This window comes from Macrobrachium rosenbergii, chromosome 6 (genome assembly GCF_040412425.1).
Source record: "Macrobrachium rosenbergii isolate ZJJX-2024 chromosome 6, ASM4041242v1, whole genome shotgun sequence".
NCBI lineage: Eukaryota > Metazoa > Arthropoda > Malacostraca > Decapoda > Palaemonidae > Macrobrachium > Macrobrachium rosenbergii.
In genome coordinates this window covers 37,386,683-37,411,924 of record NC_089746.1, presented here as the reverse complement: position 1 = coordinate 37,411,924, position 25,242 = coordinate 37,386,683, and the positions used below count along the sequence as shown (strand labels likewise).

General features: G+C 42.6%; 1 protein-coding gene across 1 annotated transcript in view; it reads right to left on the bottom strand.

Annotated features, from left to right (window-relative positions):
• Positions 1 to 25,242, bottom strand: part of LOC136839449 (uro-adherence factor A-like) — a 296,005-nt gene that overhangs the window by 84,494 nt on the left and 186,269 nt on the right. The window contains exon 9 of the mRNA XM_067105505.1: positions 11,502 to 12,169. Coding sequence (XP_066961606.1) covers positions 11,502 to 12,169 — 668 coding nt within the window. The remainder of the gene's footprint in view (positions 1 to 11,501; positions 12,170 to 25,242) is intronic.

The window sequence follows — 25,242 nt, the reverse complement described above, 5'->3', positions numbered from 1 at the left end:
GATGAGGTATGAACTGTGGCCCCTGCAGGATGAGTTGCCAGGCCAGTTGACATTCCCACTGCTAAAGACAACTACTAAATGACCAGGATGAAGGAATACTTGTTTCCTCCAGGATTTAATACACCACTCACATTGTACTGTCACCACTATCTCAGCCAACACCACCACAGCTCACAACTCACAGCCCATGTATGAAGACATCTCACTTTCAGGACTCAGCCATCAGTGGTTTCTTTGAGGGGGCAATCAACCTTGGTGACAATGTACATAGAACTATACAGTCAGCAGCTCAAAAGAATACTGAAGGAAAGCTTAAGCTTCCCAGCAATTTCTTCATTATTCAGTGACAGTATAGGCCCCAGCAGTAATACTATGATCTATGACTTGCAGATAACAAGACCTAGACTGCTCCAGGAATGAGTGCTTTCACCATCATAAGGCTGATTCACATCTGGGTTACAAACAGGACTGCAACTGGAATCAGGGCACAGACAGACTGGAACCATGAGTATTCAACTGTCAGGACTTAGGACAGCAGCAGCAGAAGTGCCTGGATTCACAAGACAACTGCAACAAAGCAGCTCAGACTCATATTGGCCAATGCTGTAGTGGCTATATCAGCATACCAATTACAGGACACCTTGACAGCTTAATGGCATTAGCAGCACTGACTGTACTAGAAACTTAAACAGACAGTAGATCAAGTAATACCTGGACCAAAGAACCCGTAAACACAACCATACGAGTGTAAGCGGCCATGACACAGCCAGGAACTGCAACATACTTTGGACTTAGAAAGATAATGTCATTCAACAAACTGGTTAAGTCAGCAGATGCAAATGCAACCATTGGGCTTAAAAGGAGAGTGACTTAACTTTGGACTTATATTCTGACCAAGTGCAGAGATGGACTTCAACCAGAGTTACAAGGCTTTTGAAGCATAGTCTCCTGATTTTCTGATGGATAGGAAATGGACACTGGCAGAGAAAAAAAGTCTCCTTTGTTGTTGTCATGCAAAGTTCCTTTTCCTATAACCTCTGGGAACTTCCCAAGAAGTGTCAGCTATGATTTTTGCCTTTACCAGGAATTAGCAAAACAACCACAACCCTAGAGAGGACGCCTGCTTTTCTCCTACCCACGATTACCAAGACTGATAATACCAACAAAGATGACTAGGCTCCACAAAACCCTGGATCAGGTGGTGAGTGTCAACCAACTTGAGGAGGGCAAACCCAAAGCAGCCCTGCAGGATGAGGCCTCCTTCTCAGAGGTGCTGGATTGGGTCTTCAGCATCTTTACACTGGAGAAAGGCAAAAGCCATGGAAGGAGGTTTTGGTTGCAGAGCCCAAGAGTGACAACCAGCCTTTGGCTGACACAATATTGGATACCCAAGTGTGTGTGAAACTTGAGAACAGCAAGCAAAGGATTCATTAGGAAAGATGTGCAAAAAAAATTACTCCACATCATTCTCCATTTCCAGATCAGCATTTGCTGAAATTTCATATATACAAGGCTGCTCTTCACAGGTATCCTATGTCAAGCATTGAAGCTTCATTTCTCCCCTACTCAGTGGACTTCATGCCAGGGAGGGACTGAAACAACTTCAGTGACTTATTTGGAAAATTCTGACCTTAGCAAATAGGTAGGAGCGGGTCTTTGGAACAGTCAGTTCATTTCTGTTAAAATGAGCCAAATTATCAAGGGACATTGCAAAGGCTGAGAAAATTAAGGTGTCCTGGGCCAAGCTTTGATCTTTCACTATCAAATAGTGCTGTAATTTCTAGCCAATGTAATAGAGAAGGAGAGAGATTCAGTGATGAAAATCTCTCAACCTCTGGTGTTCTTCTGACCTCAACAATTTTATGCTTTGGCAGTTTTGGACATATTCCAGTTCCTCAAGGACCTAATCCAGGAACTCCCCAGGAAGCCAAGACTCAACTGTGATAAGGATGGCTATTTGGAACCCCAGTTTAGTATCAATATCAGATGTCTTCCAGAAGGAACCAGTATCCATTATTACAATAGTATCATTATTCATAAATAACAAGGCCACCAATTAATACTCTTAACTTCCATCCATCCAAAGTCTCAGAATCAAAAGGGCAAGCAGTAGAAAACACACAGACCACTATCCAGATCTTTTTTCTTTTTGACCTACCTAGACAACCCTGATGAGATGACAGCAGTTGCCCTTTCAGTTTAAGATAAGATGGATGGTCTATGGCAAAGACCTCGTGCTATGAAAGGAAGGGGGTTTCTTTGACACTTCAGTGGCTTTTGCTGATCCCCAGACATATTAATTTCCTATCATATTTCTTCTTGTCACTCCACTTATCCATCTGAGAATTCTCAATCCTGCTCATCTACCTTATTTGTTCTACTTTTTTCAGTGGTGCTGCTTCAAGCCCATGCAACATAAATCTTGCCACCATGTGCACCTTGGCCTTCCATCTTTCTTTTACACAATTGTACTTCCTCATTAAACCATCAGGTTTCCCTGTTTTCCCATATTTTACCATTACTTCCAATCCTTTTAGCAAAACTCCTTCCTGGATGGAAATTGTGGCATCAGTTCATCATTTCATTATGGAAGGGGACTTCCTGGCATCTCAGGACCTCAAGTGTGCTTACTTTCCCATTCAGATTCAATTTAATACCTTCTCTCTTTCAGGGTGGGATAGTACTTCAGTTCAAGTCCTTTGCTTCAATCTAGCCAATAATCCACAAGTTTGTATCATGATTCTTCCACCAGTGGAAACTTTGGCTCAGAGTCAACAGTGGAGCAGTGTCACCATCTGTACCTCTTGATCTAAGCTTGGCAATAGTTGGGCCTACGTATCAACTAAAATACGTCAGACTTAAAACTATCAACATGGGCTAAATATCTAGGCATATATTCAGATAACATGGAGGCCCTAGTTTGCCTGACAGAGGTCAGTAGCCAGAGATTGCTAATTCAAGAGTTCTATGCTGACTAGAGTCTTCCACAAAAATGTGACATCCCTGATGGAAGACATCATCTCTCAAGAGAAACTCACCCCCCACATCCCTGTCACAAAGTACACTGCAATTGCAAGTCCCTTCAGAAAGTACTTGGCAGCTGCAATTCTTCAGAAAGTACTCTTTGTTCCTAAGTACTTTCTGAAGTAATAAAGTACTGTCCAATGAGATCATGGTTGGCAGCTTCCCAACAGGATGATCACCCAGCTGCAACCTTGAATGAAATGCCCAAGGATTTTCAGTGGTGGTAAGATTCAAGGCAACTTTTGGTTCAAGGACCCATGGTCCCTTTCTCATCAAACAAGATTAGGACGCATTCGTAGTAGACTACCAGGTGATGGGAACTTGAACTCTGCAGAAAAAGAGGCACTATGTCAACTCCATGGATTTATAAGTTGTCTCCCTAAGCTTCCTAACCTTCACTTGAGTCATAAATGGCAAAGCAATATATGTTTTGTCTGGCAACTAGATGACAGGGGGTTGCCTGAAGAATCAGGGTGACAAGATCATGGGTTCTGATCACCAAAATTTGTTCCCAGCAGGCAAAATGCATTAACAGAGCCTCAGCAGGGGAAGTAGCTTCCTCTGAGTGAATGCTACACCCATAAATCTGAGACACACTTTGGTGACACCATTATCAAACCTTGTAATGAGCCTCAATCAAATGCTACCAGTTTAATCCTCAGCTCAGCCTGACCAAACACAAACAGCCTGGAAAATGAATGTACTGATGCAATCTTGGGATAACCTGGCAGTGTACTCGTACACCTCTCTCAGTTCTGACTTTCCAAAGAGACTCTGGACTAGCTCTGGGTCTTAAAGAACCTATTTAATTTTAACTTATTAATCAATTAATTAATTAATTAATTAATCAGAGTAACATAAGCATGATTGGCTAAAGAATATGCTTTTGCTATTGAGGAATTTTGCCACAACAGGAGTGGTTCTCACATCTGTCTGAGTTATTAGTCTCAAATCTGTCCCAGCTGGTAGACAACTCCAAGAGAATTTCCCATGTGGAAGAAGCAGCTTACCAGCTACAATTTTAAGAGATTCCACAAGAATCTGGAGATGCTGCAGCTTGCCATGATGAGGCCATCCAACAAAGTCTCAGACTTATAGGGCTTTCTGCACAAGAAGATGAGGCTATTACCAGACCACGTAGACCTTCAACCATCAACCTCTACAAGATAAAGTGAGACCAAAACTGTAGCTGGTGTGGTAAGTGAGGTATTATGCCAGTCAATGCCACTATTGTCTAATAGAGGAGTCCTTCCATTTCCTTGATGCCATTACATAATATCAGTGTTAGCCATCAAAAAGCACAAGACAACACTCTCTTGGTACTTTGATTTTCATAAAAAGATTCTATGGTGAAATCTAGAAGACTTGCTCAGCACTTTGAGGCAGCACACTGGAAGTCATCCATGCCTCCCAACTGGGACCTTTCTCTGGTGCTTTAAAGCTTTGCTAAGCCACTGCATGAATGCTTGGAGAAAGTCTCTCTGCAGGATCTGACACTGAAGACAGTCTTTTTTTTTTTTTTTACCTTTTGCATACTCAGATGGGAAAATTCATGTGCTCTTGGTTAGATTCACACATACTAAGGGCTGGATGCCTTAGGAATACCATTTGCAGCTGACGTCACGACGAATCTAAAATTTCAGGCAGCAAGGACCATTTCAAGGAGCTTTGCCATTCCCTTCTCATTTTTCTTACACCAGCGATGAAGAGGATCTACTGTGTTAGATTATCTTTACTTCACGAGGATCACAGATTCCAGAAGTGATCTAGACTTGTTTTCTGGAATACCCAAATTACTTGAAAGATGATCTATTAGCTGTAAAAATAAAGAATTCTAGGCCACAAAATCAGAACTGTCCCTGCATCTTTAGTTTTTACATGTAACCTTGGTGCCAGTGCTATTTGAAGTGCAGGCACATGAGGATATTGCATCAGAAATTGTTGTCAGTACTGCTGTAATGGTCAAATATTCAAGCAGCAATGATGAATATCTTTATGATCCATATTTAGTTTCAAATAATAAATATTTGTTGCTAGAAGGTGTTTTACTATTTTATTTTATAAGGTCACTGATTATCATTTATATGCAATCCTTACTGGTGATTGTGGGGGGGTTCAGCCACCACATAAGGTCCTGTCTCACCTCCTCCGTTACTGGGATTTGTTAGCTCGGGGCTTCTCTAGGTGCTGCCATGACTCCTTCAGTTGCTACTGTAGGATGTGGGACCTCCCCTTGGATACCAGTTTTTCCAGGGATACCAGGTAGGTGCCCTATGAACACCTGGCACTGTCTTGATGGCTGGGTGGGCTCTGTCATAAGGATCTCTGCTATCACTTTCAAATTATCCATTCTTGCCTGGGATAGAAAGGCTCTCACTTCCACCATGTCCAGCCACATCCCCAGATACTTGATTCACTGTCTGGGGGGTCAGGTCAAATTTGTCTAAATTCACCAGACCTCCCAGCTCTCAGCACAATGCCAACACAATGTCCTTGTCCTGCTCTAACTTCTGGATCAATGGGGCGAGGATATGCCAGTTGTCCAGGTACCTTTTCTGTCATATTCTGTGTGAGTGGGCCAAAGTGGACAAAAGTTGGAAAATCCGCGTAAAAACTTGTGGAGCTGTCACCAGACAGGAGCAGAGGGCTCTGAACTGGTAATCTACCCTTTGAGACGAACTGCAGGTTACTTCCTTGACGAGTGGTGGATATGTATGTGGTGGCAGGCATTTTGCAAATCTATAGAGACCGCATAGTCTCCCTTTCTGATAGTAGCTAAAACTGACAGTGGCACTTCCATCCAGAATGGCATCTGTTGCAGCAGGGCCAACAGGTCTATAACAGGTTGCCATGCCCAGAGGATTTCTCCACCAGGAAGAGACAGATGGCAGTAGAACCCCAGTGGCTATTCCTCCACCACCTCTATAGCCCCCTTTTGGAGCATGGCTCTCACCTCTGCTAAAAGGGTCTTGCCCTTTGCTGATTTGGCCCTGTACAACAGGAACAGAATGAGTTCTGGTGCCAGATAGGGTTTGTCAGTCCAAAGCAGAGCCTGTAGCCCTGCTTGAGGACCATAGCACTAGCCTTCAGCAGTCTGGGAAGGAGGTGGGGGAGGATTCATCTCACCTGGCTATGCCCCTCTTCCAAGTTCTGTTCCTTCTCCTTAGCCGAGGGGGCTGTGTGGACTAAAACATCTGTCCTCCGTTCTTCCTGCCTCTATTTGTGGGGGCAGCCTGGTCCTGTTGCCAGTATCTGGGTTGGGAAGCCCTTCTGGGGTTGGAGGTGCCCTGCCTGGAATGCGTGTGAGGTCTGCTCCTGAGATCCCTGGCAGTCTGGCCAAGCTTCAAAATGACATATGGGAGAGTAAGGAGCCTCATGAATCTTCCCTCTCATTACCATGGCCCTTGGAACAACCTCTGGCAATAAGTGATAGGGGGAATTGGTGATGGGGCTGTTTCTACACCACCAACAGTAGTACCTCCTCCCTCTTGAGGACTGCATGTATGATAGGGCCTTGTCTGATTGGGCTAGGAAACTCCTTATCACTGGCCACCTGTCTGCCAGCAGTGCCTTTTTCACTTCCTGTAGCAGGACCCCCTGGCAATGATCCAGCCAAGAAATACCCTGCAATACCCTTACCAACATCAATTCAGGATTGTTCACCCCTGTGCTGATTGAACCTCGCCATGGGTGTATTACTGCCCAACCTGCAGAGAGAGAGAGAGAGAGAGAGAGAGAGAGAGAGAGAGAGAGAGAGAGAGAGAGAGAGAGAGAGAGAGAGAGAGAGAGAGAGAGAGAGAGAGACCCTCAGCAGCTAGTATCTTGCCTGCCTAGGCAAGGGGCTAGCAACAACTGCTCCAGTTTGGCCACTGCCAGGGAGCCTTCCATGCTGACTACCAGAGCATTCACCTTTGCGGGTAAGTCCTCTGCTAAGGGAGACTAGGGAAGCCTGGCCAACTGTCTGACCTCTGGCAGAGCCTCTGCTATCTTCTCCATGTACAAGCAGGAGGGTCACCACTGGGAAAGCAGAGGGTGGTTGGCAAGTCCTAGGAGCTGCTTTATCAGAACGATGATCTCCTAGAAGCCGTTTTCCTCTTTGGGGTCCTCAGCCTGTGCCACTGCCTTTTGACTGTCCTGGTCCAGCATGTCTCAGCTCCCCCTTCCGCGGTTTCCACATAGGACACCACTGTCACCTGCTGACATGGATAAAATGATCTATCTGCACTTGGAAGCATTGTAGCTCTGTGCCATCTTCTGTTCCACTGGGTGAGAGATCACCAGGACCCAGGGCAGAGAAGGGGGAGGGGCTGACATAGAGAAGATCTGGCCAGAGAGGGGCCTGTTCCAGTTGGTGCCATTCAACTATCAATCCTCAATTTTTCTTGGTGTTTTGCCATATATTTCAATGCATAAAACAACGAAAAATAATAAAAATGATAATGCTAGATCATCACTCCCAGTCAGGATAATGTGCTATACACTGAACAGTGGGGTTCATATGTAATCACAAATGGTTCATTAGCAAAACCATGATCAAAACAAAATGACAAGTGGCACTATGCTACAGCATTTCCATTTCACTACTGTAAGTATTATCACAAGAGAGAGAGAGAGAGAGAAAGAGAAGCACATCCGATACTGCACTGAGAAACTCCCCCTAAACACACACACACAACACACACACACACACACACCTTCCTTCTCTTTCACCCATCATTTCTCATTCTTTCCCTCTCTTTCACCTATCATTTCTCATTCTTTTATTTCTTGGTGTTTTGTCATATATTTAAACACATAAAACAATGAAAAGCAATAAAAATGGTAATGCTAGATCATCATTCCCAGTACAGGCTAAGGTGCATTTAGCACTACATACTATAGAGTAAATACTCAATCATAAATTGTTTGTTTATGTTAAACTTAAAAGTTTTTTATTATTAACCAATAATAATTATTATAAAAGGTATGAGGTATACCGGATTATATGGGCATATACAGCTTTAGGGTTGCAAAGGGGTTAGATCCTGAAACATATTACAGTACGTACTGTACTTGTGTATGTGTGTGTTTGATTACCTGGATTAATAGAGCCAAGGTCCTGTCGGATAGGGGGGCAAAACCCAGACAAGTGCAAGTGAAAAAACAACTCTACAGGTGTAAAACAGCAACTCCATACCCTTACTCCCCCTATCTTGTCAACACTTCAAAACTATAAACACTCAATATGATTATAACAACAACCATCACACTTTAAACTGGAAAAATTCAGGCAAAAGTCAATTACCTACCCTTTCCTCCTATATTTGTAACAAAATATTGACTCTCTTTTCAGATTTATGGATAGGCTACCACCTTTGATGTAATCTGGTGTTGTTTATGAGTACAAGTGTTCTAAATGTAATTCAGGAAAATATATTGGATCCACCATGCGACTTCTCAGGGTGAGGGCCGATTCCTACAGAGGGGTAAGTTATAGAACTGGTTGCCAATTGGCTAATCTAGAATCCTCTACTATGGTTGAACCCCTGGGTTTGCAGGGGATAGGGACCACAACCCCCCACAAATAGCAAAAATCCATGAATACTTGACACCACTCGAAAAATGCTCATAACTGCCTATTTTAATAGTTCAAACACCAAAACCCCCCAAATAAAAATGCTTATAACTGCCTATTTTAATAGTTTTATCATAGAAAATGTAGTAATGAAAATAATATGAAAATTACAGTAATTAGTGAATATTTCCTTACAAAAAATTCCACTAATAAGCAAATTTTCCATGAATAATGTGAATAAGGTATATGTTCCACAGAAAATCCACGAACCGGTGACGTCACGAATCCTGAACCGCAAATAGGTGGGGGTCCACTGTATACACAGCTATACCATTAAATGTAAAACAGAAATCAGTTATGAGGATTTTACAATTATAGGTTACAGAAACAATCCACAAAAACTACTTATTCTTGAAACACTAAATATTAAACAAGATCCCTCATTGAACTATCAAACAACTGCCATAACCTTGTATTTGTTGTAACTCTCTGCCTTTCTATGATTTTTTTTGTGTGCTTTATTCTTAGTATGTTCTTAACCTCTAGAATGGTAGGTTAGCTTCCAATGTTTCTTAAATGCATCTGTATTTAAGTGTGTTGTCTGTTCTTACTACTGTATTCTGTTTTTCAAGTGCATCTGTATTTAAGCATGCTTTGTTCTTAACAATTTTATCTTTTTGCATTCTGTTTTTATCAGTTTTTTTGCTTGCTTTTTATATTTTTTTAAGTAAAGTTTTGTAAATAGCTCTTTTAGATAATATTCATTCAGTCAACCCCAGGATTCATGGGGGGATGTGTACCACTACCCCAGCGAAGAGCTCAAATCCACGAATACTTAAAACCTCTATAAAAATGCTTATAACTGCCTAGTTTGATAGTTCAAAACACTAAAAAAACCCTCTTAAAAACATTACATGAACCTTATAGATGAATTATCTAAAATTAACATAAAAGAATGTAAATTTGCACATTTGGATGTAACTTCCTGTTTACCAATGTACCAGTCAAGAAGACGATGGAAGTAATAAAAAAGAATATAGAGGAAGAGGTTTACACATGTGAAGTAGATTGTTTTGATAAAATTGTTGATAGAAGCCCTCAGCGTCAATGTGTTTAAGTATGGGGAAAACCATTACATACAAAAATTGGCGTGGCTATGGGTTCGAGTCTTTCACCGATCTTGTCTAACATTTTTATGGAGTGGTTTGAAATGGAAGAAGTGAGTAAATTAAATACAGGGAACTTAAACATCATCAAATGGGTAAGGTAAGTGGATGACATCCTGATTATTTATACGGGAGAAAGGGAAGAACTACACAATCTTCTAAAATACATAAGTAAACTAAATGAACAAATCAAGTTCACAATAGAAGAAGAAAAGGAGGGAGAAATTCCTTTCTTGGATGTACTGGTAAAGAGGGAAGGGGAAAATTTAAAATTTAAGGTACATAGAATGAAGACACACACCAACTCATACATACATACGTATGTCCTCGAGTCACAAGAAAGAAATTAAAATTGGAGTAATGACAGGGTTGGCCATCAGGGCCTATAGGATTTGCAGTCCTAAATTCTTAGATGAAGAGCTGGAACACCTGAGGGAGAGTTTTAGGAGATCTGGATACCCTAAGTAATGGTGGGAACGGGCACACATTAAGGCAGGAAAAAACATCACTAACACCCATCAACAGGAAGCTAGATAATTTCAAATTGACAGACAGTTACAAAAACACATACAATAAAACAGAAACAAAAAGTCAGTAGATGGGGGAAGAGCATTATTTCGGCGAAAGCGGCAAATCCTGCAAAGAACGAGGAAAACAACATATACAAAACATAAGGCACTACAATCAGTTGTCGGCAGTTACCAAGTACTGTTGGTTAAAAAGACCACATAATAGACTGGGAAAATATGAATTTTTTGAACAGAAACACTAATAAAACGGCCAGGCTGACTGCAGAAAATGCCTTCATAACATGAAAATATGTAATGGCAGGCAATATTGGAAACGGATTTGACAGCCTATCAAGAAAAATCATACGCAGTAAACCCCCCCGTATTCACAGGGGATGTGTTCCAGATCCCGCCGTGAATAGTTAAAATCCACAAATACTTAGATCTCACCTCTAAAAATGCTTATACCTGCCTATCTTGAAAGTTCAAATACCAAATGTATACTCAAAGTATCATCCTACATCAAACATACCTTATATTATTTTCCTATTACCGTATTAATCTTTGAAGTTATATTAGTAATATCATTTCAAAGTCATCTTAAACATTAGTACCCTTAAAAATATATACATACATACTTCTAACTCTTCCAGCCAGATCAGAGAGAGAGAGAGAGAGAGAGAGAGAGAGAGAGAGAGAGAGAGAGAGAGAGAGAGAGAGAGAGAGAGAGAGAGAGAGAGTTACCACTACAACAAATTCAGCCAGCCTTGTACTGGAAGGACAAGAGAGAGAGAGAGAGTTTATCCCTTTAAATCTCTTGAGGAATGTTAATCCATTTCTCTTTACAAAATTTGCTTGTTTTTGTCTTCCAAAGATGTATTAACTACACTTTTTTAAAACATTATGCACATGTATATATGTTAATACCAACTGGTTAAAGAGACTCAAATTAGCAGTATCTTTTCCTGAGAGAGAGAGAGAGAGAGAGAGGGCTGTACTAAGTACCTATTTATTTCTCATATTCTACCCTTTGGAGAGAGAGAGAGAGAGAGAGAGAGAGAGAGAGAGAGAGAGAGAGAGAGAGAGAGAGAGAGAGAGAGAGAGAGAGAGAGAGAAACTGATTCGATCACGTTGTGGCAACATCTATCTACCCCAGGTCAGAAATGTGAGTACAGTAATCTGACATACTGTATTATGTTTTCAGTCTACTGTCTTAATGAAGACAAATACCAAGATAAAACATCTTACCAAATTAGGGGAGTCTGCAGAGTCTCCTGGAGTAGGTGGTGTGCTGGGGCTTTCTGGCGGTGTTGGTCGGCGATTGAGACTTAGCTGTAATTTACGTCTCTGATCTCTCAGGTCTTCTTCATTACTATCTATGCTGGTAGCTGAACTTGCCATAGACCATACGGACTCTTTGTGCTGTAAAGGTGGCCGCTGAGTAAAACGGCGCACTCCTGGTTCATCGTCATCATCATCGTCACTAGAATCATCATCAAGGCTATCTTCTTCAGCAATAGAATCTTCTTCATTACTAATACCATCTTCATTATTTCCTTCATTATTAACTAGCAGTTCTCCATCACGCCCAAGATCAAAAGATGACTGTCCAATTATCAGTCGTTTTCTTGGTACCTCAGGTGATTTCTGACCTTGAAGATCTAAAAGCCGTCTATTTTCTGGATTCAGCACCGAGAGTTTATTGGTACTTCCAGTGAAAGATTTCATTATAGCACTTTTTGTACCAATATTCTTTGCAATTGAGGCAAATCGACTGGCTCCAGTTAAAGTAGCCTGAGGTGCTGCACGAAGAGGGGAGTCTTTCGACTGTAAGTACCTTGAACGATTCTCTCGAATGTTATCCAGTATTTGTGACATCAGAGGTGACACTGTTGCAACAGATGATCGCCGCAGTGCTGCAATGAAAAAGATAAAATCAAACTTCCACTGCATTTAGGATAAAAGTACATATGAATAAAAAGATAAAAGTACATATGAATAACAACTGTCACCAATACTATGAACATGATAGCCTTTTACCAAGTACAGTATGTAACACTGTTACATATTTGCCTATATCTGTAAGAAGTAAAATACTCACTTCTTAAAACATATATTAACAGGACCCAGGGGTGATATCAACAAATATTTCCTCAATCTGGCAGTATAGTATATGGAAAGGAAGTCACCAAACCAAGTGATCATGGAGTTGTTTGCCTCCAGAATAAATGTGGGATGTGCTGACCACCTAGAATGAATTATGTGGCTGCTTGAGAGAAAGACTCCCACCATTAACTTTGTAAAATTGGAGTCAAAACAAACATGAAGAAAAGACATCTTATTTCTCTACTGTGGTTTTTCCTCTTTTTTTTTATTGTGAAAATTCTGTTTTGTGGAGGCCTGCATGTCAAGTTAATGGGAACAGTCACCAGATCTATGGTAATACAATGGTCATTCAGTAAATGATACACTCGTCAATCTTCCCATATTTCTGGATGCCATGAGGATACCCAAAGCAATGACAGTACATTATGCAAAATCCTACAAAGAGAATGGCAACACATTAAACAGACAAACAGGCAAGAAGCCTTCAGTTTGTCAGTAGAAGCCACACTGATATGATAAATCAGCAGTAATTTTATTGTGTTTGAGAAATGAGAGTTGAGTAGAGTTAGGAATTCTACACTGCTAGTAAAGCTATAGCAACTGTGCAGTAGTTTAAGGAATTAGAGGGCTGCCTTAACTTGGTAACACAATGAACTAATTAAATGTTCCAAAGAAAAAAAGTAGGTACAGGAATATGCTGTTAGGAAAGCTATCCAGGCATGAGAGCAATTTTGTCCGTAAATCTTTGAAAGATAAACTCTCCTCGTCTGTATATGAATGTCATTTAACATCACCTTTTCTATTAACTTTCTTGTATGTGTTAAAATTATTTTTAAAGAGAATATTATGGCCATTATTATTATTATTATTATTATTGGTTCTATTGAATATTATTGCTGCTTCAGCTGCATTTATTTTGTAGAAGACTTTTTCTATTTTCCTTATTATGGACTTCTCTTCAGTGGAGGTGCGTGCTAACAGCTCGCCTATATTTGTCATTTCATGGGGAAAAGTCAAAATCTGGATTCTGCTTCTTTATATATTCCATACAGTTAGTTATATACAATTGTTGCCGCAACGCTGCTTTCGACAGACTCTTCTGTCATTCTCCAGCGGGAGCTAGTAGAGGACTGGCAGATTACATAGGTCCTTCTGAATTTATACACGGGCTTCAGCGGGGTCATGGATGGCGAATTCTGATTGGTTGCAGTCAGCGAACTTCGTCAAATTTCTGCAGCCGGCTCGATCCTGACAGATCTTCGCAACCTGGGAATGTCATTCATTCCAGCGTTCCCATTGGCCTGCCCGTTGCGTGATGTCATGCCGGCTGACATCATCGGTAGTTTGGCTGCTATTGGGCTGCGGATGAATGATGTCATTATCTACTCTTTCTGTCGTAGTCGGGGATTGTCTCGAAGGGCGCCTCGCTCATCAGGGGCATCTCCATTTTCAGGTTGTCGTTTTCAGGTATTCGTTGGATTTGGTGGGTGTTCTGCATTATTCTTCTTAAATTCGTGGGTAGGAGCGATGCCTCCCGCGTCAGTATTCATTGTTGGTTTTCTCGCAATGAGGAGTGCCTCTAGCAGGCGCAGACGCCGAGGGTCGCGCTCCGATTATACTTATATTTTGTATAATATTGTCGCGGGAGATGGAAATATTGTGAGTAGCACGGGCGTGGTTCATGATGGCACCCTCCTGGGCGTGGCAGGAGATCCTTTTTGACAGACGATCGTGGTCATTCCAATATAAGCGCCCGGGCATCCTCGACAGGACATACAAATTGGTAGACCACGCTTCTTCTGCTTGAGGGGTTCTCTTGCTGGCGGAGAGGGTTATTCTTCATCACCAGATCACGGGTGTGGCGGTTCTTATAATAAATTACAAGATTTATTCTCTTACTGTCTTCGGGGGTGACGTTTTTTCCATGACGATTTTCTTCATGGAGTTCTCGCCTCACGGTACTGGGGATGCATCCGGCCTTATAAAAGATCTTTATGTCATCTTGGGGGCAGGTTGTGTTCTCACCGTTGTACCATTTTTCCAGGCCAGTTCGAATTTCTTTGTTTACCAGTTTGTTGGTGAAACCATTGTTCACCAACATTTGTGCAGCACGCTCGAATTCCTTGTTGGTGTCCTGCCAGGTGGAGCAGTGGGAGAGGGCCTTTTTAATGAAGGTCCTGACTGTCGTGTTCTTAAACCTAGCAGGGTACTCGCTATCCCCATTCAAGCAAAGTCCCAAATTGGTGGATTTTGTGTAGACTGATGTCTTCAAGTTCCGTTCCGTCTTTGTGACCATAACGCCGAGGAAGGGGGAGCCGGTCGTCTGTGCTGACTCGACAGTGTAGTTCAACACACTACATTGTTGGAAGGTCAGACGAAGGGCTTCAACCTCCTCCTCGTTGTCTGCTTGAACGAAGACGCCGTCGATATATCGGGCATATTTCTTCGCCGCTGGATTCTCTCAAGACACGTTCTTCTACGGTGCCCATGTAAAATTTGCAAAGAGGACGCCAATGGAGAGCCCATCGCAACGCCATCCTTCTGTCTATACATGTGCCCTCTGTGCGTAGTGAAAAGCGCCATCTTCGTACAGATCTCCAGCAGAGCCTTCAGGGAACCTTTGGGATGTTCAGGGGTCATTGTCGGCTCTCTATAGACTTTGTTTAGGATAATGTGGATGGTTTCATCCACAGGCACGTTGGTGAATAGACTTCTACGTCCAGAGAAGCGATGGTCCCTGCGCCCGGGAGTCTCGGATCACTTTGAGGAATTCCACAGAGGACTTCAGGCTATAACTGCTCGGGACGAGGGGGTCAAGATATGATTTAGTCGTTTGGCGCGTCGTCGGGCAGGTGTTTGGCTGATGATCGGGCGGAGGGGATTGCCAGCCTTGTGTGTCTTGACATTCCCACAGGTAACCAAGTTTGAAGTCACCTGCGATGGGGGAAGATGGACAGCATTGCTGGCAGCATTCACAGTGCTGATGATCTTATTAGCTTCCTCTGATGTCTTCGATGGGGTTCCTCGTCAGCCTCTCGAATTCCTTAAATGCGTGTCCGACAGGATGGCATCCAATTTGTCGAAATACCCTCCGCACGATAAGGACAAAAGCTGTGTCTTGTCAGCGCAGCGACGCACTGTGATGCCTTCCTTTTCCTTCAGCTCCTTCAAGCTTTCCTCATCTCACGGTGCAGACTCCACTGTCGAGGACCCTCTCTCCGTGAGGGCTTCTGCTAACAGGAGGGGCTGGAGGGCGCCGGAAGTTCTAACGGTTGCCTCGAGATTCTAACTGTTGTATGGATTCAAGCATCAGTTCTATTTCCAACCTCTTCTCGTGGTTCTTGGCCTCAAAATAAAGTGGCAGTTCAGCCCCAAATTCAGCAAAGCGTCTTGATCCGGGAGGGCTGGAAATCTGTCAAATTGATGTAGCCTTTGTGCTGCTGCGGCACTCAGAATTTACCGCCGTTGAGGGCGGTGAGTTTGCGATGACGCCCCTCATGCGTTGGGTCATATCATCCTCTCGGGCGGTTTTAGACAGGCCAAAACTTCTTCTTCAGAATTCATCATCGGGTGGGGATACGTTCGTTATCAATGGGTCATCTTCATGGTCAATCTCAATCGGGTTGTCATCATTCATGGGAACTAAGTATTGCGAGAGAACAGGTTGTTCTGCTTCGGTGCTCCATCTCCTCCGGCCGGTGGGTCTGCTCGTCCGCTGCCGGCTTCATCCATTGCTGGTGTAGGCGTGATGCTTCGTCGCGCAGGTCGCGCAACCCGACGCCTTAGTTCCCAATTGCCGCTGCAGGAGGGACCACCTGAAGCTCCTGGTATCTTCGCTTGTTCTTGCTGAGGGGTCGTGCAGTCTTAAATTAGTATAATTTGGCAGCAGACCCTCTTTAAACAGGTTCTATTGAATATTATTGCTGCTTCAGCTGCATTTATTTTTGTAGAAGACTTTTTCTATTTTCCTTATTGACTTCTCTTCAGTGGAGGTGCGTGCTAACAGCTCGCCTATATTTGTCATTTCATGGGGGAAAAGTAAAAATCTGGATTCTGCTTCTTTATATATTCTATACAGTTAGTTATATACAATTGTTGCCGCACGCCGCTTCGACAGACTCTTCTGTCATTCTCCAGCGGGAGCTAGTATTATTATTATTATTATTATTATTATTATTCAGAGTCATGCTGGAATATAATCTAGTCAAGATACTGTGTTGGTCCATGTAAATAAGACAGTAGAATAAGGAATAACTGAATTAGCCAAATAATGACAGACAATTAGCAAAGGCTTTTCAGTAGGAGAGCATTTATATAACCATCATGAGGAGAGGAAGAAATTTAGATTTGCTGAACTTACTGACTACTATAGAATAAGTTATAGATGCAAATTTTTAACATTAGAGAGGACCTGCATACATTTCACTTTAGAGAGCATTTTTTTTTTAATTAACACACCAAATTTTTGCAATTTATAAGAGGTATAGGCAGTGCCATATTAGATCAGTCAAGATTTGACTGATGGATCCTGCCTCTTAAGCAGAAGGCTAATGTGCAGGTAATACAGTTTTAGGTGTCTGTGAATAAGGTCAACAATTCATGCATACATTAAGTTACAAAGAAAAATTCACAAACACATTCAATATTCCTATAATACAAAAAAGTACCCCTCCACTTGAACTTCATTTTAAAGGCAGATTGCTTATAACCATCTATTGTACTTACTGAGCTTTCCTTGAAGGCCAAACTGGGAAAAGAAACCACAGTGACAATAAGAGAAAAATTGAAAATTAAAAACAAATTTTATATCATCAATCTTCATGCATTTCCTTGGAGATGATTTTAAAATTACACTGCAAATTATGAGTCCTGTGTAAACTGGAGCTAAACTCAGCTTGTCTGATATAGATCGAAATATATTGTATAACTCATCAACTTATCAAGTTGTACAAGGAAAATTTCAGTAAACTTAAACTACCCTTACTTCTGACCTTTATATAATGTAACATGAGCTTACAAACTGACTTCAGTTTTTCTACGGGGAATTGAAAACCTAATGATAAGGCCCGAAAAACCACCTTCATTACAGCAATAGTAAGAATATGAAGGGCACATCATAAGCTCAATTGGTTACAGAAACAGATTTAAATTATTTATTTATTTAATAAATTCACAATTCACAACTTTTTCATCAGCTTACCCAGACAGCTAGTTACAGAAATGAGTCCGATTCCTATTACAGTATTACCACACTTCAAGTTACTACTGGGCCCTAGTACTGAATTAAAGTAATTTGCCATTGTTTAGGGAGTAACTTCTTAAGCAACATGTAGCTTCAGTTTCAGAGCAAAGAAGCCTTAGTAAGTGAAGCTAGTACAATGGTTAAGTCATTTCAAAGAGGTGTTTTTACATATACAAGAACAGCAATAAGAAAAAAGTAGGAATGCCCTCAACTTGCAAGGGCTTAATTCTGTGACCCCATGCTTAAGTATGCATATTTAAATCCCTTCTATAAAAATACATATGATTTTGATAAGGATACCTAATCTTTGTATACCTTTCTGTATACAGAGCATGAGTCATTTGTACATTATTTGCCCTGTAATAGCTAAAACAATGTAAATAACAATGTACATACTATGTAAATATAATTGTTGTTTACCATTTTGTTCAAGGAATAAAAAATATCTGTACACACTGAATTCTAGCACAAAAAACAGAATCCTAACTGCATAAGCAACAATCTCTCTCTCTCTCTCTCTCTCTCTCTCTCTCTCTCTCTCTCTCTCTCTCTCTCTCTCTCTCTCTCTCTCTCTCTCTCTCTCTCTCTCTCTCTCTCTCTCTCTCTCTCTCTCTCTCTCTCTCTCTCTCTCTCTCTCTCTCTCTCTCTCTCTCTCTCTCTCTCTCTCTCTCTCTCTCTCTCTCTCTCTCTCTCTCTCTCTCTGGAGTTTAACTACATCTGCCATTCACTCTTTTACTAAGTAAATTATATAATTTTACTTTCTATCTCTTGAATTTCAATGACCTAACAATGAAACAACCTAAGGCTGGCATTCACTAGTATATAACAGTTACTGAATATTCTTGTAGGGACAGCCATGGTTAAAATTTCAAGATATGGTTATGTAACAACATATTATAAGAAAGATGGTTTTCGTAACACAACTCAAATGCTTTCATGGATACTTAGCTAATTCAGATTTTGTTTTGTAACTTCCAGGGATTTTTTTAATATTTCTCAAGCTTGTTTGCAAATTTACATAGGTTGTGGGCCAAGTGTATTGTGATGTTTAGAAAGTTAAGGAAATTACTATGTCATCTTGAAATGTTTGGAAGCATTCATCTTGTCTCTTCTTAGTGCTACCATTTTCAGTGTTATATGAATAATTAGTAATGTTTTTAGTTTTGCAAATTTTACTCCTATTTTGTTAACAAACAATGTGTGGATGATTTGATCAAAGTTATTTTAAGACATTCATGCCATGTCTTCTAAGTCTTATGTATTGCTGACATACTCGAGGCCAGTATCTTTCTTTTTTCTTTTAATCAGTTTCTTTTGGTTTCTTCTCAACTGTCTGTTCAACTTCTCTAACTTGAGTCTTATCCCATTTTAATTTCATATAAGAGCAAATCTTTCCGCCAATCCTATAAGAGTTTAGAGCAGTGTTAATTAGTAGTGTAACTTGGCCTGTCCACCTTATCACATTATGTTTGGCAATTTGTGGTGAACTTAAGGAAATGCTTATTTTCACCACTGTACTCTAGCATCTCACTTATAACTGCTCTTCTAACATCCCCAAACACTTCCACAAGCATTCTGAACCCTACAATAACATCCCTCACTCTTACACAATACAGTATAACTGTACTTCTCATCTCTCTTCTACACTCAATAAATATTCAAAATACCCACTCCAATGATCCAGGACTGCACTCTCTCCAGATAGTATTTCTTCTTTTGCATTTTTTATTCTGATATTTCGTTCATTTACCATTCTCTACGCATTTACTTTTTGAACCATTTCTTATTTTGCCTTAAATATTTCGTCATTTTTTTCTCCTTTTATTGCATACTTTCTTCCCTCCCTCACCTTCCTTTCAACCTTAACCATCTTGAACTCCTCAACACAATCATTATCTTGCAACTGTAGCTCAAATAATTTGTTTTTCCTCCAGTAACATTCTTACCTTTGGTTTCAACCAAATAATGATTAGATAAACCTCCAGAAATTCTTCATTGATTATTACACCTATCAACACTTGTTCTCCCATCTACTCCATACTAACACCATACAAAGCTTATGGTGACAGGAAAGGAGGACGCATATAAAAAAAAAAGAAATCAAGAAACTGGCCATGCGGTTGTTGTGGGGAAAGTGTCAGGTTAAACTCTCTACAGTAATGTGTACCAAAGGTACTTTACTAGATGGTATCATGTGCTGCTCAAGATTACAAGAAATGTAAGGAACACGAGAGAGAGAGAGAGAGAGATTTTTTTATGGGTATATAAGGCCTGTGCTATTCTACATAGCAGAAACATGGGACCAGCTATGAAAATGGATGAGACTTATTATGGTCTGACCATACAATGTTAACCCTTTAGATTTTTGGGAGTAAAATATTTGTGTGGTAAAACACTTTTCTGGGATGCAGCCTGTGAGCTATAAAATCATTTTCTTTTTGCTGGCTGTAAATTGCTTTTTCATGTTTGAAAGTCGGTTTTTGTCTTATTTTGAAGCCATGTAACTTTATTTCATTGTAACATCTTTAAGGATTAAAGTCAACAAAATTATATAATACAAGTGGGGCACTGAAGTTAGCAAAGAAAAGAAATTTCTTTACAGTTCATAAATTTTTAAAACAAAGATTATTATAAATGATGTATGCGCCAAGGAAAACTGCAATACATTCCATTTCCATTAATGTTTAAAATTACTACTACTGTAAGGGCATCAAATTGCCTCTCCATTCTTGTGTTTCGCTCCTCATAAGTACATTAATCACGTCATATATGTGACTTTTTATTATTTCAGATTCTTTACGTATCTCATTGTATGCATCATTGTACGGCCTTTCCGCCTATATATATATATCTGCCTTTTACATGTTCTGTAATGCATTATATATGTCTTCTTATACTTGTTAACAAACACAATTTCTGTATGGATGCAGCAGGGAGCCTCAGGTCACCTGCTACCTTTCCGTCTGCTTTCCGCATTATAAACACCTGTCGAGAATAATAAAGAATCAGTCTTTCATTTCTGACATTTCTTAAATCTCACACTGGTGACCCCGGAGTGACAGGTAGCGCGGTTTTGGCCCAGCCATTAACGAACTAAAAACGGCTGCAGCCTACCATCAGAGAGCCTTTAGCGGACTAATTACGGCGTCAAAGTGTAGGCCTCTGATAGCTCCCTCCCTGGTGGAAAACGTGCCATTAACGGACTAAATACGGCGTACCCAAAAAAGGCACGTTTTGGCACTTCGTTCGACCACTCAAACAATCAGCACCATTAACCGACTCAATACGGCGCATTTTCCCGCGTTTTGGTGCGTGATTAGTAAAGATGTCGGAAGCTGAAATTCAGTGCGAACCCGTGAGCATCATCTGTACACCCCTCTCGCCAACAAAGCCAGACACGGTCAGACTTCCTCTGTTTTTTGGCAGAACATGGCATCATGGTTCCTTCTTGCAGACGTGCACTTTCGCGTGGCGCACATCTCAGACGATAATATCAAATCTGACATCACCATGACGGCGCTCCCAGAAGAGGTGTTTAACAGAATCTCTCCCTGGCTCGACGCGCAGCCGGACATGAAGGATAAACTCATCCAAACTTACTCCATACCCATGACTGAGAGAGTGCAGTGCGCCCTCGACCTATTATCCCAGCCCCTCGGAGAAGCATCACCCAGGGAAGCCTCGGATGAACTACGGGGGTTGGTAGCACTGCCAGGCCGCAACGAAAACGGGACCGCAACGAAAACAGGAGGAAGAGGAAGGTAGACTTAACGAGAATGATCTTCCTTCAGTGCCTCAAGCAGGAAGTTAGGGGCCAGATAAAAGACGCAGACGCCCTCGACATGGACGCCTTAGTCAACGTCGCCCAGAAAATTCACGAGGCCACCAAGGCCTCGAAACATGCTGCCGTCGCCCTGGGAGCCTGCAGCCTGATGGAGGACAACAACCACAGCGAGGGAGACATCAACGCCTTTTACAGGAAGAAGACACCATTCAGGGAACACAAGGCATGGTCAAACCCAGTGTGGTGCTTCTTCCATAGAAAATTCGGCACCAATGCCAGGGACTGCAGACCTCCCTGTTCCTTTACCAAAAAACAACAAAAGCGGCCACAAGTAACAGCAGTGGCCGCTAAATCCAACTTCCCCTGACCAGCAGGCTTCTTCATCAGAGACAAAATTTCGAAACGGTGCCTGCTGGTAAATAAGGGAGCAATGCAGTCAGTCTTCCCGCCATCCATGGAAGATTTAGAAAAGATACCTGACTCAACACCCATCCTCATAGCAGCAAACGGAACTCCCATCCACACGTATGGCATGACGACCCAGACTATCTCAATTCTGGGCCACAGATACCACTGGCCCTTCATCATCGCGGAGGTCAAGTTCCTCCCTGCTGGGCGCAGACTTCCTAGGGCACAACAGACTTCTGGTTGACGTTGGAAGACAGCGTCTCCTCGACACAGGAACCTGCCACTTCCATCAGCTCTCCACCAGACCTGGAATGCCCGCTATCTGCTCCACAGCCCCCAACAGCTACACATCTCTCCTACAGGAATTCCCAGACGTATTCAAACCAGAGCTACGCCAGTCACCAGGGGCTTCAGCAAAGCACGGCATCTTCCATCACATCACCACGACAGGCCCACCGACCCATGCCAAGTTCTGACGACTGTCCCCCCCAAAATTACAAGACGCCAAACGACCCTTTGCAGAGATGGAACAGATGGGCATCTGTAAAAAAGCATCAAGTCCGTGGGTGTCTCCCCTCCACATGGTAAAGAAGTCCGATGGTTCATGGGGGTCCTGCGGGGACTATCGGCGCTTGAATTTACTGACAACACCAGACCACTACCCCCTCCCTAACATGCAAGACCTGACGGGTGCCCTCCATGGCGCGAAGATTTTCTCCAAGATGGACCTGCTGAAGTCATACTTCCAAGTCCCTGTGCATCCCGACGACATCCCAAAGACAGCCATCATCACGCCCTTCGGGAATTATACATTCTCCTATTCCACCTTCGGTCTCAGGAACGCTGGTGCCACATTCCAGCACCTGATGGACACCATCTTGGGGAATCTGCCTTTCTGCATGTGCTACATCAACAACTTTCTCATCTTCTCCAGGCCCCTAGAGGAACACCTTCGCCATGTCCATGCCATCCTGAAACATCTGCAGGACAGCGGACTAGTCATCAGGTTCGACAAATGCATTTTTGGAACAGAAAAAGTAGACTTCCTCGGGCACAAGATTTCCCCAGCAGGAGTGCGCTCCATGGCCTCTAAAGTAAAAGCTATAGAGAATTTCCCGAAACCACAAACCATCAAGGCCCTTCAGGAGTTTCTCGGGATGATAAACTACTACTGTACTGACGTTTCATCCCAGACGTCGCCCGCACTATGTACCCCCTGACATCAGTCCTGAAGGGCAAGCCAAAAACACTGACCTGGGAGGCTCCGCAGCAGCAGGCATTCATAGAAACAAAGACAGCCCTTGCCAATGCCACTACCTTGACTCATCACAACCCTGCAGCCGCCCTCAGACTGACAACGGACGCCAGCAACATCGCCTGCGGAGTAGTACTCGAGCAACTGGTGAATGGCAACCCCCAACCCTTGGCCTTCTTCAGCCACAAGTTTTCGCCATCAGAGACCCGCTACAGCACCTTCGACAGGGAGCTGTTGGCTATCTACCAGGCTGTGAAACACTTCAAGTACCTGCTGGAGGGGACCGAATTCATGATCCTAACAGATCACAAACCCTTTGTGCACGCATTTGCAAAGCCGAGAGACGCGTGGTCTGACAGGTTTGTCTGCCATGGCATCAAAAGGACGTCCGACAGTGGCAAGGAGCTGCATCCCATGCCAGGCGAGCAAAATATCCCGGCACGCAGAACCCGGGGTCAGCAACTTTCCCCAGCCTTGTCGGCGCTTCGGCCACATCCACATTGACATCGTCGGGCCTCTTCCGCTGTCGGGAGGAGCCAGATACCTCATGACGATCATAGACCGCTCCACCCGCTGGCCTGAGGCAACCCCCATGGAGGAGGCATCAACAGCATCATGCGCAGGGGCCCTCCTCTCCAGTTGGATCAGCCATTTCGGAGTGCCAGACAGCATCACTACAGACGGGTCCAGCCTTCCTGTCAGAGCTCTGGGTCTCCTTGGCCTACAACCCCGCAGTGAACGGCATGGTTGAGAGGGCGCACTGGTCTCTTAAGGCAGCCCTCATGGCACGTTGCACCGATGAGAGGTGGAAGGAACAGCTCCCCTAGGTCCTGCTGGGTCTCCGCACCGCACCAAAAGCAAATGGTGACGCCTCCCCTGCTGAGAAAGTCTACAGGGAGACACTGGCCATTCCCGGAGAATTCTTCCCGCCGTTGGCGCGGACACTCCCCTCCCGAGGTTGAGGGAACTCGCACAGAAGTTCGCGCCCTGCCATAAGACCTTCACCAACAGAACCACCACCTACAGCCCACCCGCCTTAGACTCCTGCGCCTATGTCTTTGTCAGGCTGGACGCCTGTCAACCACCCTTAACCAGGCCCTATAGGGGGCTCCACCAAGTCATCAGCTTGACCCTTTACAGTTCATAGTGATCTCAATATGATACACAAAACCTGTGAACACCCAAAGGTGGTGGTAAAAATGGCAAAAAAATTTGTACCTAAGTAAAAACCATCAAAATTTGAAAATATTGTGCTGCTATCCTGAGTGGCAACATATATTCATGATCTGGTCACATGAAGTCCATTACTTCCCGATTCATTTCTTGGTATACCAATACAGACGCTCCTCTACTAACAAACTTTCAACTTACAAACTTTCAGAGACAAACAACCACGATCGTATATTAAAATTTGTTCGGAGCACTCCTTCCGCCACCTGTAAGTTCAAATTTTGTAATGCGCACATCAGCTTAGTTACAATTTCTGCTGCTATCTACGCCGAACAGCACTGTAGCTGATGCCAATACGCCAGTACGCTGTCCCAGACTCCCAAGCCTACGCAAGTGATAAGACATGATCTCTTCCCCTGCGAGTTACTCGTGATTTTATAGTGAAATATCTAGTGCATCTGTGATTTTATAGTGAAATATCTAGTGCATCTGTTATCTATCATGGCTAATGGCAAGCATAGAGTGACGATAGTGGTAGTGGTTAAAAAGTGGCAAACTATCTCAGTGGAAACAAAATTAGAAAGTGGTGAAAAAATGATTGAGGTAGCACAGTTTTTAAGAACAAAGATAGAATTATGGAACACGTAAAAAGTGCTGTGCCAATGCAGTCAACAATTATAAGTAAGAGAAGGGAGAGGGTGGTAGAAGAAATGGAAAAGCTTTTGGGTATCTGGGTGGGACACAAGAGACAAAGATGTGTACTGCTTAGCCTCATGCTGGATAAAGTGCTGAAGATGAAACATTTGCTGCAAGTCATGAATGGTTTCATCATTTCAAAAAACGTGCTAACTCGCATCATGTGTTTGTTACTTGTGAGTCAGCGAGCGCCAACAAAGAAGCAGCCAAAAAATTTCCCAAGATAGTGAAATAATTGATTAGGAAGGTTATGCACCTCAGCAAATTTTTAATATTTACAAGAAAGGCCTTTTCTGCAAAAAAATGCCAGAAAAAACGTACATCAGCC